This window comes from Anticarsia gemmatalis, chromosome 13 (genome assembly GCF_050436995.1).
Source record: "Anticarsia gemmatalis isolate Benzon Research Colony breed Stoneville strain chromosome 13, ilAntGemm2 primary, whole genome shotgun sequence".
NCBI classification, from domain to species: Eukaryota; Metazoa; Arthropoda; class Insecta; order Lepidoptera; family Erebidae; genus Anticarsia; species Anticarsia gemmatalis.
Window position 1 is genome coordinate 1,150,055 of NC_134757.1, and position 12,430 is coordinate 1,162,484.

Below are 12,430 nucleotides of genomic sequence, written 5' to 3' on the forward strand. Positions count from 1 at the left end.
GTTCAGGTGATTCCGGGAAATAAAGTTTCATATGGTGAAGACTTCTTTCAAAAACCTACACCAGTTTTGGAGATTATCCATCACAATCTCACAGAATTTTCCCTAATTTATAAAAATAATTAGGTCTGCAATTTAGGCATTCTAATTAAATTCCCAATAGATATCTCAACATGTGAAATATGTGAGTAAATAGTCCAAATATGTAATATCTTAGGCCCCCGGTGTCAAGGGTCCCGGGACAATGTGCTTGACACAATGCCCTCTAATGGACTCCGAGGGACACTATTATGGACGTCGCGTCTTATTTAATTACTACGGCATTGAAGGGAGAATGAAGAAGGAATATACATAGTAATTGTGCCAAAAGTGTGAGGTTAAATGGAGTTATTCTATACAATCCTATAAACGTTTCATAATTTTAATAAAGACAACTCAAGCACTAAGAATTGCTCTTACGTCGCGGGGACTTTTATAAACATACAAACAACGAACACAAAGTACAACCAGTCCCGAAACTGACTATTTGTGGATCACACAAATAATTGTTCTGCGTGGGAATCGAACTCACAGCCTCTGTACGCAATGGTAGTGGCGTGGCCACTGCGCCACGGAGGTAGACAAAATTGTTGTGAATAAAAAAATTCAACAAACTTTTTATAAATATAAAGTATTAAGTTAAAAAATACAGTGTACATTTTGATCGCACTTCACAAAATGTACACAAAATTAAATAAAAACACGACACGCTTTAAACAAAAACTGGGTCGCCTGCACTCGACAATCCAATAACTATTTGTAAGTTCATCCCTCCGTGTGCAAGCGCCCTTATTATATTTATACCGTCAATACTTTCAGTAGTATAATGTAGGGTTGTCACTCTTAGGTTTTCAGGAAATCTGCCGCAGTGGTTAAGATGGTAATCATTGTATGACTACTGCGTTAGAAGGTCATGGGCTCGTTTACCACACGGAAAAAATACCCCCTCCCCTTTCCCAGTGTTGATACCCACAGATAGTTCTTTGTATCCATTTTTGTATATTTTTATAAGCCCTCGCGACGGACTGTAAAAGTACTTATTTCTAACATAAAATATAACGGGCTTTTTCCTATAATTAGTTAAAGATTATAATATCTAAATTAACAGTAGCTGTGAAGTTGGCCAATAGCAAAATAATGGCAATCTATCCTTCGCGTTTCGTTCCCTTCAATGCTGATCATGATTTCTTATTCTAGATGACAGACTGTGGAAGCCTTTTGGTCTGTACTTTGGCTTTTAAGATTTGAAGGACCCCAATAAGTAGATAGAAATCATAACTCTATATCTGGCAACCCTAATACAAACCCAAACGAAATTGATCTTTATCACTATTATATTAAGGTGGTATTTACCAGACCAGATGGCATATACCCCATACTCCTACAAAAAGGCAGCAATGTGTTAATACCACACTTGGTGCGTATTTACAGAGCATGCCTAGCCTATGGCCATATACCAAAACTATGGTCAAAAGTGAAAGTAGTATACCTGCCCAAACCAGGAAAAACAAACTACGAAGATGTTAGGTCATATCGACCCATCAGCCTTACATCGTTTCTACTTAAAACGATCGAAAAGCTGATTGACAAACATATAAGAGACGTACCTTTAAGAAACAATCCACTCCATGTTAGGCAATGTGCTTATCAACAAGGGAAATCGACCGAAACAGCTCTTCATCTAGTGATAGAACGAGCAGAGGCAGCACTGGAAAGCAAAGAAATATGCGTGGCCACCTTTATAGACATAGAAGGGGCCTTCGACAGAACCACCTTCGAAGCTATCCAAGATGCTGCTATAAAACATGGTGTGAACCCAACCATCTGCAGATGGATCGGGAAAATGCTGCAAAACCAAGTTATCAGTTCCACGTTAGCTGGCGATACCATCCACGTCAAAACAACCAGAGGCTGCCCACAGGGAGGGGTGCTGTCACCTCTGCTGTGGAGCCTAGTGGTCGATTCGCTAATGAAAGAACTGAACACAGGGCCATTCTACACGGTAGGTTACGCAGATGACCTAGCCATTATGGTCAACGGAAAAATTCCGACGATCGTCTCGCAGTTGTCACAAGAAGCGATCAAAATAGCAGAAAGATGGAGCAGAGAAAACCACCTATCCATCAACCCTAGTAAAACCACCGCGATGTACTTTACTAGGAAAAGAGACCTCAAAAACTTCAAAAGCCTAAAGATGGCCGGAGAAGAACTACAATGGTCGACACAGGTCAAATACTTAGGACTCATACTGGACAAAGATCTGACCTGGAAAAAACACCAGGAGCATATAACCAACAAATCCTTAAGAATTTTTGGCATGCTCAGGAGGGCCTATGGCAAAACATGGGGACTCCAACCAAAGGTACTATACTGGATCTACACAATGATGATCCTACCCATCATCAAGTATGGAAGTGTAGTATGGTGGCCAAGAACCAATAAAGAGACATGCAAGAAAGCGCTCAGCACAATCCAAAGGGTTGCCTGCATGTCTATAACAGGTGCCTTCAGAACAACACCAACGGCAGCAATGGAAACCCTACTTGGAATCACTCCATTGCACCTTACAGTCCAAAGAGAGGCAATCAATGCGTTGAAAAGACTCAAAGATGCAAACCTCGGGACAAGGAAGATGATGACGTGCAACCATACAAACATGGGCATAAAACCTCATCTAAAAGAGATGCTAGATATGAACTCTGACAAAATACAGACAATACTAGTCACTCACAGAAACTTTAAGATGACGATTCCGACGAGAGAAGAATGGAGTCAAGGTCTCTACACACAAACCAAATCGAGACAGATATGGTACACCGATGGCTCCAAAATGCAGAACGGCACAGGAGCAGGCGTCCACTCGGAGGACTGCAGCATAAGTACTAGCCTAGGCAGATATGCTTCAGTCTTCCAAGCAGAAGTACACGCAATCATCGAATGCACCCAAGAGATTATAAAACGAGATACAAAAAATCGCGACATTTATATACTCAGCGACAGTCAAGCAGCTATTAAAGCTCTTTGCTGTTTTAAGGTCAATTCGGGACTTGTACTGAATTGCATAAAGAACCTGAACAAGGTAGGTCGTACAAACAACGTTAGGCTAGTTTGGGTACCAGGCCACGCGGGCATAGATGGGAATGAGAAAGCTGATGAACTTGCACGGAAAGGATCAGAATCACTCCCAATAGGTCCAGAACCAATAATTGGACTACCTGATGCGACAGTCAAACTGGCAATAACCAACTTCACCAGGGACCGGCATCTGAAAGAATGGAAAGCCATATCTGGACTAACCCATTCGAAACTGTTCATAAATAACGTCAACAAAAGCTGGAGTAATAACCTAATAAACCTCAGCAAAGATAGCATCAAGAAAATACTTGGTGCTTTCACAGGACACTACGGCACGAACTACATGTTAAACAAAATAGGAGCCATAGATGACCCCAAATGCAGGCACTGCAATGAAGAAGCAGAAACCATGAAACACATACTGTGCGAGTGTGATGCTTTAGGAAGGAAAAGAATGGATCTTCTAGGATGCGGTTACCCTAAACCAGAAGACTACAGGCTGCTTCCGGTGGGGTGCATAGCAAAACTGATAAGTTTTGCCCTGCCCCCCAACGTCTAGAGTAGCAAAGGAAGGGGTGACACAAAGGATCAGGAATGGTCGAAGTGTCAGCCAGGCATTAACTGGCACCCCCACCCCTAAGATAAGATAAGATAAGATAAGGTGGTATTTTCTTTGTGCGGTTTCGTCTTTGGTCGTTAGGGTAGCGACAATGTTGTCATTATTAATAGCCTTTTGTATAGATATTTTCCTGTTATATTTATTGTCGGCGAGGGCAAGTATATTAGATTGTCTGTTTAGTCTTAAGTGTGTAGCCGTGAGTTCGGGGATGTCTTGCAATTTGATAGCAGATTCGATTATTTAGATTGTTTGTGTAAACTTAGATGAAATAAAAGAGCTTGTTTTAAGAAATAGAACTTGTTAAAATTAATGTTTATTCCACTGATAATTATTTTATACTTTTTTTTTTACACTAATAAATTATGTGGGTTTCTTTTGCAAAATCAGAGATGAAAACCAACTTTGAAGTAGGGAAATCATAGAAAAATAAATATATAAACTGTTAAGTTTTGAAAAGTTATATGACATGTAGTGAGCTATGAGGCGAACGATTGTATAACGCGGGTATTGTTTTTCTGCCTTTTATTAATACCCAAATTCAATCAACAAAATCTACACAGTTCCAAGTAAACCCGTACCAAGTCACTAGTCTACAACTCGTATAAATTCAAGCCAGTACAACATAAACGTCTCGCGCAGTATATATTATACATACACGTATAGGTAAGTTTCCGAGACGTTTAATTTTAATCAGTGCTCAGTAAGACATGAAATATTAGCGAAGATTGTGCCGTACTTGTACAGCTACGGTAAGACTGCGGGCTTAGACGAGGCGAGCGGATGTGTGATACGCGAGCAATATTTCGTACTTAATGGAAATATGGATAAAATGGGGTAGCTCGTGGCTAAGTAACGAAAGCCGGCGTGAGTCGTTTTTCCAGGTTAAGCTACGCTTGCCGAGGTTGTTCCGTGGATAGGTGACCATATTATACATATCTAGAAGTTATAATTTCTAGACAAGCTTGTGGCTAAGTAACGAAAGCCGGCGCGAATAAATTTCTCAGGGTAAGCTACGCTTGCCGAGGTTGTCTCGTGGATGGGTGACCATATTATACATATCTAGAGCATTATAATTTCTAGACAAGCTTGTGGCTAAGTAACGAAAGACGGCGTGGATCGATTTCCCAGGTTAACCTACGCTTGTCGAGGTTGTCCCGTGGATGGGTGACCATATTATGCATATCGAGTTCCTCCGTGTTTCGGAAGACACGTGAAATTTTGGGAGCCGGCTGTCATTTTCAAAAATCTTTGACTGTCGTTAAAAGCGAGAAGCTTGAAAGTCTGCTTTCGATACCTTTAAAGGATTTTATAATTGAATGAAGTAGTTGTGGGGTTTTGCACAAAATAAAAAATATCATTTTTCATTTGAAAGTGGCATGTATTTTTTTTTGTTTTTTATGTAATCGTCGCTCGCCTTTAAGATTTCTCCGCGAGTCTAGATATCAACCTTACATGGTTTACATTTCAGCAATTAATGGCTACACAATATGTAATCATAAAACAGTTCTAATGCTTCCGAATCGTTCCCAAGAAGCTTTACATAACATATCACATAATATACAGGTATTTTACTAATATTTTCCCTAAGGAATTTAAGGTACGCTGTAGATTTTTATTAAATTGTGGCTTGGAAAGATCACTTCTAGGTAATGAGTTGTTATTTTCATTTTTTTTCTTTCGTTAGCTGTTTTCATTCAGTACTAATGAAGCCAAAGACTTGTTAATATATACTGACGTTCCTATTATACAGTTATCCATCCTTTACAATTGGGTAGTTGACTGGGTTAACGAAAAATTGTTATTAAACTTGTACTATTAAATGGTTCACCCAAAATGCTCACGCTGTGTATTTTTTAAATAATTTTTAAATTGTAATGATTGCAGACTGAAACATTTTACTAGGCGCTCGTTTGATGTCACGATGTCGGATTTCTATAGTAGAATGTGTTTTTGACATTTCATAAAGAGTAGTTGATTTGACTGGTAGTCAACTACCGTATTAAAACGTTTTCTCAAAATTCAAATACTCTCAATTAGTTTTTCTGCTGGGTTCTCGAACAAAGCAGAAAATTCTCTCACATAGCAAATCAAAGCTCCATTCATGTGAGTTTTACTTTCTTTGCCATCACATAGCACAATAAAAGACGAACGAATTTAAAAATTTTGAACGTAGCCTCATAAGCCAGGGCTTTATTCAAACAACCGCTGCAGTTTTTTGTTCATTAGCAGAACCTCATATTCTACTTTTTGTATGTTTGTGCATTGAAATAAAGCCATATTTACTTAACGCTTGTTCAAAATTTTCTCATTTCAATGGCTTTTAAAACATTGAGGTCAAAAGCTGACCTAATAGTGCAGAATTTTTGATGCTGCGATAGTGCTTCGACGCAAGAATGACATAAAATCTAGGCACTAAAATGAAATGTTTAAACTTTTAGCTTTTGACATACGCTTTTTCGAATAAGCGTTTTTTTGTATTAAAGGAATACAACAAGGAAATTTAGTGCATTTAGTGCACAATTTAAGAAAACTCTGACTATGCAGCCTCTTTTTCTATAAATTTTTCACAATTTTCAAATTCTTACTTATCTATTTCCATTACCACATGGACTTCCGACCTTACATAAACGTTACTCAAATCTAAATAACAACAACATATTTTCAAACCCCAGAAATCCGAATGAGCGTCATTAAACTCGAGTGACGTTTCAGTACCCAGGGCCCAATATCATCGTATTATCCTCACCTGATGAGTAACGTCGCGAAGAGTACAGCAAGCAGCGGCAGCAGCGTCCCGAAGCAAGCCAGGAACAATGTCTGCACGTCCGTAAAGCCTGAGAACACAGACAAAACTGCGACAGGTCACATGCCCACAACACTTAGTATGTACAGCTCTAGGAGTCACACACAAATGGCAACGATGGCTAGTGAAGTGATTCAAGCATTCAGTAGAAGAGCTACTGGAAATCGATCTAAGAGATTACTAACAAAAAGAGGGATAATTACTGTACAAGAGAACTTTTTTTATTCCGTAATATTTTGATTGGCAATTTACATCCTCTTTCCTTGGATCAGGGGGACCTTACATGAGACACTTGCGCAGGAGTGGGACAGATATGGGTTAAAAAAATACACCCATAACGAGGTCTCCTCCCAAACAAACAAGGTTTAGGCCTTCAGTTTACCAAGGTATAATAAATAAGGTACCTTAGAAAATTTAATCCGTTTAGGACCTATTTGCTTGTTTATTAATATCAGAGATTATTACACAAAATTCTTGTCTTATCTTTTAACCAAGATTTAAAATAAACGACCCGATATTTTTTGGTTTTTGGCGAAATCTTTTTTCTGTAACAATGCTGTATTCAGCCCAAAATAGATCTAACTATAAATGAATAGTCACAAAGTCCATTATAACCTTGTTCACGTTCGGCCAATGACCTCTAAACTAAGTCCAAAGATGGCAACAGCTGATGATATCTACATTAAGCGTCCGCCTCACGTCCCGACCTAAATGTGTTCTGGCTTGAAAATATGCCCAAGCCGATACACCCTTGGAGAAGGTTAAAAGGTTAGGTCCTAAAATACACGTGCTTTTAGAAAAGTAAACTAAAAATATGTTATATTTGAGCTGCATTTATGTAAAACTAGCTTTTGGTACTGGCTACATGCGAAAAGATTGTATTATATGTATGTACTGATATACATATAAGATATACAGTTATATGTTAGACTGAAAACCTCCTCCGTATTTGAAGTTGGTTAAAATGGTCTCTATCCTTCCCTGGCATACAATGTATCTCGGTCTGATTGTATTAAGATCGGTTCAGTAGTATAGCCACAAAATATTAGTAGCTATTTTAGAATTCATAGAAGTAATATGAATTGGCCAGCTGTTATTAAACTAAGCTTTAATCAATATTTTACAATTACACTGACCCGAAATCAAACTAAACCAATATTTTAGATAGTGACTTATCAAACATTTGATATCATAATTCTCTGATCAGGTAATCATACTAAATAAATAGATAGATAAAATAAATTGCATACTATTTATTCCTAAATGCTCGTGCTTAGTTTACAACAGCCGCACGGATCGATCTCTGAGGTTAAGCTACGCTTGCCGAGGTTGTTCCGTGGATGGGTGACCATCTTATACATATCGAGTTCCTCCGTGTTTCGGATGGCACGTTAAATTGTGGGTCCCGGCTGTCATTTTCGAAGATCTTTGACAGTCGTTAACAGTAGTCAGAAGCTTGAAAGTCTGACAACCAGTCTTACCGAAGGGTATCGTGTTAATACCCAAGTAATTGGGTTGTGGAGGTCAGATAGGCAGTCGCTCCATGTAAAACACTGGTATCCAGCTGCATCCGGTGAGACTGGAAGCCGACTCCAACATAGTTTGGAACAAAGGCTAAGCGAATATATACTATTTATTCCTAAATGCTCACTATTCTCAAGAGTAACATATCAACATAGTTGTAAGAAGAGTCTTTTTGTACAAAAACTTATATCAATATTATCTTTCGATCCCCAGAGTACACGAAACAGAAAAGTATCCCAAGAAACGACACTTAGACGTAAATCTACTTAACGTAAGTGGAGGCAAGCCTTATTGGCGCCCCAACGTGGGACTATATTTAAAACGAAGAGAAAAAATACATTTTCGTAGAATTATGAACGTTTTTCGAGGCTTTTATTGTAATGGATATTCGTGCTGATATTATGAATGCGAAAGTCTGTCTGTCCATCACGCTTTCATGAGTTAACCGCTGAACCGATTTTCGGGACATTTTGGAAAAAATACCGTTGTTTTTAAAAAGATTTGTTTTATTTAAATAACACGCAAGGAGAAACGCACGTGTCTGCTACTTCTTAATATAAGAGAGTGAATAAAACTTGGGAATCGAAAAACCCTTATGAGAAGATGAGCCTCTCATAATACGGAATGATCCCTGTACAGCCATAAGGTGCCCTGCAACCCTTTACGCATATTTAAACAACCCTCTCACTCCACTGTGAGTGGGAAGGGTATCAAACTGTATGAAATAGTAATAACTAAAGAACGCGGATGTGTGTTATTATAATATTAAAAGATTTTTACAACTGTATTTTATGTTTTACTCGTAGAATCGAAATATGCATCAATATACACATCCTAATACTAATATTGTAATCAATAAAATACCTCAATCGAATCATACAAACAATTTTCAGGGTCATAGATTATATTTCGGGGAAGAACAAGAAAAAAAACGTTCAGTGATAACCGCCTCTTCAAATAACTCGCTATTCCTTTGCATTTCCAATAACGAATGAGTACTATATAATATTTACAAAATATATTGATATATAAAAAAAAAACATATTTTCTATTCTTTTATTTCTCAACTTATTGTCATCATAGCCTTAATAACAAAACCAACAGCCAAACTAACTTAATCAGAATGTCTCCCAAAACCAACACGCTGTACTGCAACTTTGCCTTCAGTAAACAGCATACATCGGTGCATTACCATCTCATGAATGTTAAATAACGCCAACATAACCAGCAAGTGACTGTAAAGTGCCTCAAAATGGTCGTGACACTCGCTAGATAAAAAAGCTCTTGATTCTCAAAATGCTTGCACGTATTACAATACTAATAAAATTCTTTCATGTGTGCGTGTATTATTCTGTGGGACTTTTGAGATCCATACTAAAATCTTCGGGCGGCTTGAACAACTTTGACACTAGTTTGACGACTAACCATACGATAAAAAAAAGAATATTAAATATGCAGAAGTCTGCTTGCTTACGCTTTCACGGCTAAATTGCTGAATCGATAGTAGTAGAAGTACCGGAATCAAACAGTAAGCTATTTTTATCTTAAACAACCTTTGATATGTGGTAAATTAACGTTAAACGCGATCAGAATCGTGCGATTCAGCTAGTGATAAAATACTTTCTACAATAATAATTGTCTTTCGAATTATTGTTCTAAAATCAATATAAATTCTGTTTTGTGCTTTCAACGAAATACTTTTTATTGGTTCCATCGATATTGACTTTTTTCTCAACGTTCAACTTCGGAAAAAGTGGTTTAAAAACTCTTTGAAGCGGGCGTCGCGAAGAAACTTGTATAATACCGAGGGAAGTGAAAGGTCGGAAGTAAAAAGAAAATACTCGATGATAACACTTTTATGAATAAATTTTGTTTTTAAGCGTCTTTAATAAGTTGTTTAAGGAGCTTTTCTAGCACTTTTAATATTTATAACTATAATGAAGTAGGATTATCAAAGCTATGTTTGAAACTGTCTGTGCAATGAATCTTCATCTCACTTAAGAAAGACATTATAATCTTATTTATAATACGTAACTGTGCTACTGACTTAAATAGTTGTATAAAACTTTAAAACTCTAATTAACCTCTAAATACTATCTTTAAATAGCACACGGTGTAAGTCAATTTCCGTTGCTCTCTGAAGCGAACATTCTAAGCGCGGGCATTGGTCCAATTGGCACCCTAACATGGGGCTACTGGCGCCCAACGTGGGACTTCGTATCTTGCCTCGGAATATCCCCGCTCTATGCCGCTACAAGCGTTCGCTTTACGTGACTTTAATACCAATTAGATAGCAGAAGAATTAGCCAATAATCAGCCGCAATGAATTTGGAAGGCCAATGAATAACATTATGGGTATTCGTGATTCGTTTTGAGAATTGGAGTTGGACTTTTCGGTGGATGAATATAGATAGGTTTTAATTTTTTGAGTACAAAATTAATCACAAAAATAACCACTTTTAGATTTGAATTCGACGTGAAAATAGGAAATAGCTAGTTGAGGTCTGCATTTGAAAGAGTGTTAATTAGTGCCCTATTTTATTTTTTTAAATTGTATAATTAACAAATGGAGTAATTGAAACTATGGAAGAAAATCAGATACGAATAAAAGTCACCTTTTATTTGCATAAAATATTAGTATAAGTCTGAGCTTTTTCCCCAGACCTTGATTTCTTATCTTTGTTGCACCTTGTTCTTCGTTAAAATACTTTACAAAAGGCTACAAAGCATCTAAGTAAGCGGATTACTGCTGAGCATACTTTAAATAAATGATTGTTTTGCACTCACTAAGAACGAAGCACTCTTTGCTCTCATATTATCCATGAAAATAAAACAAAACGCCTCCTCGCTTTGCTTGACTTCACTTTATTCTTGTTTCTTGAGACTCCAACTTTTATAAAGCTTTTTTTCTTTGAATTTTATTTTACAGTAAGAGAGATGTAGTTTTTTTGTCATCATATGCACAGCGAGGCATTGACCTTTTGTAAATATTGAAGTATACATATACTGTTTGAATAAGCTCATGATAGTAGGTAGGGATAACTTAGGACTATAGGATGGAAAATATAGGTGTATTTTGGTCATTAGGAACTCTAAATGACAAAAATGTCTGAGATTATTTAATAAAACCTTTTTAAATCTATGATATTGTGAATTTCATAGATATTTAGAGATTTTCTTAAAAACCTCCTTCAAGATAAAAAATTATATCAAGCAAGTACCTTAACAAAAGTTATAGCTGTTCTTTGATTATATTTCAAAGCTGAAGCAAATATAAGAAAGTTGAGATGAGGCAGGGGATGTGCCCGAATTCTTCGCCCTGGAGAATACGGAGGTAGCAGCGATCGATTTACAAGTTGGAACGGAACTTGTTACAGACTCGCGAGGCAAATACGCGAGACTTAGCTTAAATTAGAACTAGTATTTTGTACGAAATGCTATGAAAACGGACACTTGAAGAAAATTAAAACAAAAAAATGTGTAAACGAGTCAAAATTGTTAATGCATTCATATGTTTGTGAATTGAAAAGAGTAAATAATTATATGTGCATTAAAAAAAGGAATATAACTCACATTAAAAATACATAAGACAAGTACTCTTCCCGAAATGCATGTTCAATTTTGTGTGAACATCAAATAAAAATGTTTTAGTTTTTACTGATTAAAATACTTAGTTTCACATTCTTCTGTGACATGGGTGTCTTGTTTATAAAACATTGTAAAACATACTTGAGAAATAATATACAAAAGCTGATTTATTAATAATATACTTGCCTCCCACTTAATGAATAGTAGGTGTATTATCCTGCTTTATTGTTCTTTGATTTATTTTTCTCTCCATGTTTATTTTCTAGGATATAGAATAAGATCAAAGCGAACGGAAATAATAATATACTCCCACAAGAATGTGGATACTATTGTGATAAGAAATTATTACTGTGCCTGCGACTTCGCTTGTATGGATGTCGGATATTTTAAAAGCTTATGTTTCATCTTAGAAACTACTATTACCTGGAAAATAAACAATTATTATTTAGCGGTTTAGCTTAGAAGTTTAAAATCAAACTTTCTTATTTACGTTAGTATGTAGTATAAAATAGAACAGACATAAAACCGTTAACATTAATATTTCTCACCCAATTTTTCAAAATACAACCTCATATTTCCACCCCACTCACACATTCCACCACGTGACTAGCGCCCCGTGGGGACTGAATACAAATTCACACTGAGCAGTGACACCGGCCACATAAATTTTACAAAAGCCGCGCTAATTTGTCAAAAAAGCGTACAAAAAGGGACCAGCTAACAACCACGGTTGTTGTGAAGTAAATATACAAAAGAATGAGAAAATAACTGTCTTCACTGACCAG

At 36.8% G+C, this 12,430-nt stretch overlaps 1 protein-coding gene across 2 annotated transcripts in view; it reads right to left on the reverse strand.

The window, feature by feature from the left end:
* LOC142977710 (uncharacterized) overlaps positions 1-12,430 on the reverse strand; it is a 71,044-nt gene that overhangs the window by 34,709 nt on the left and 23,905 nt on the right. The window contains exon 3 of one of the 2 annotated variants that reach the window (XM_076121784.1): positions 6,477-6,564. In XM_076121784.1, the coding sequence (XP_075977899.1) occupies positions 6,477-6,564 (88 nt within the window). Of the gene's footprint in view, positions 1-6,476; positions 6,583-12,430 lie in introns of both variants that reach the window. The other variant, XM_076121783.1, reaches the window with a different exon arrangement.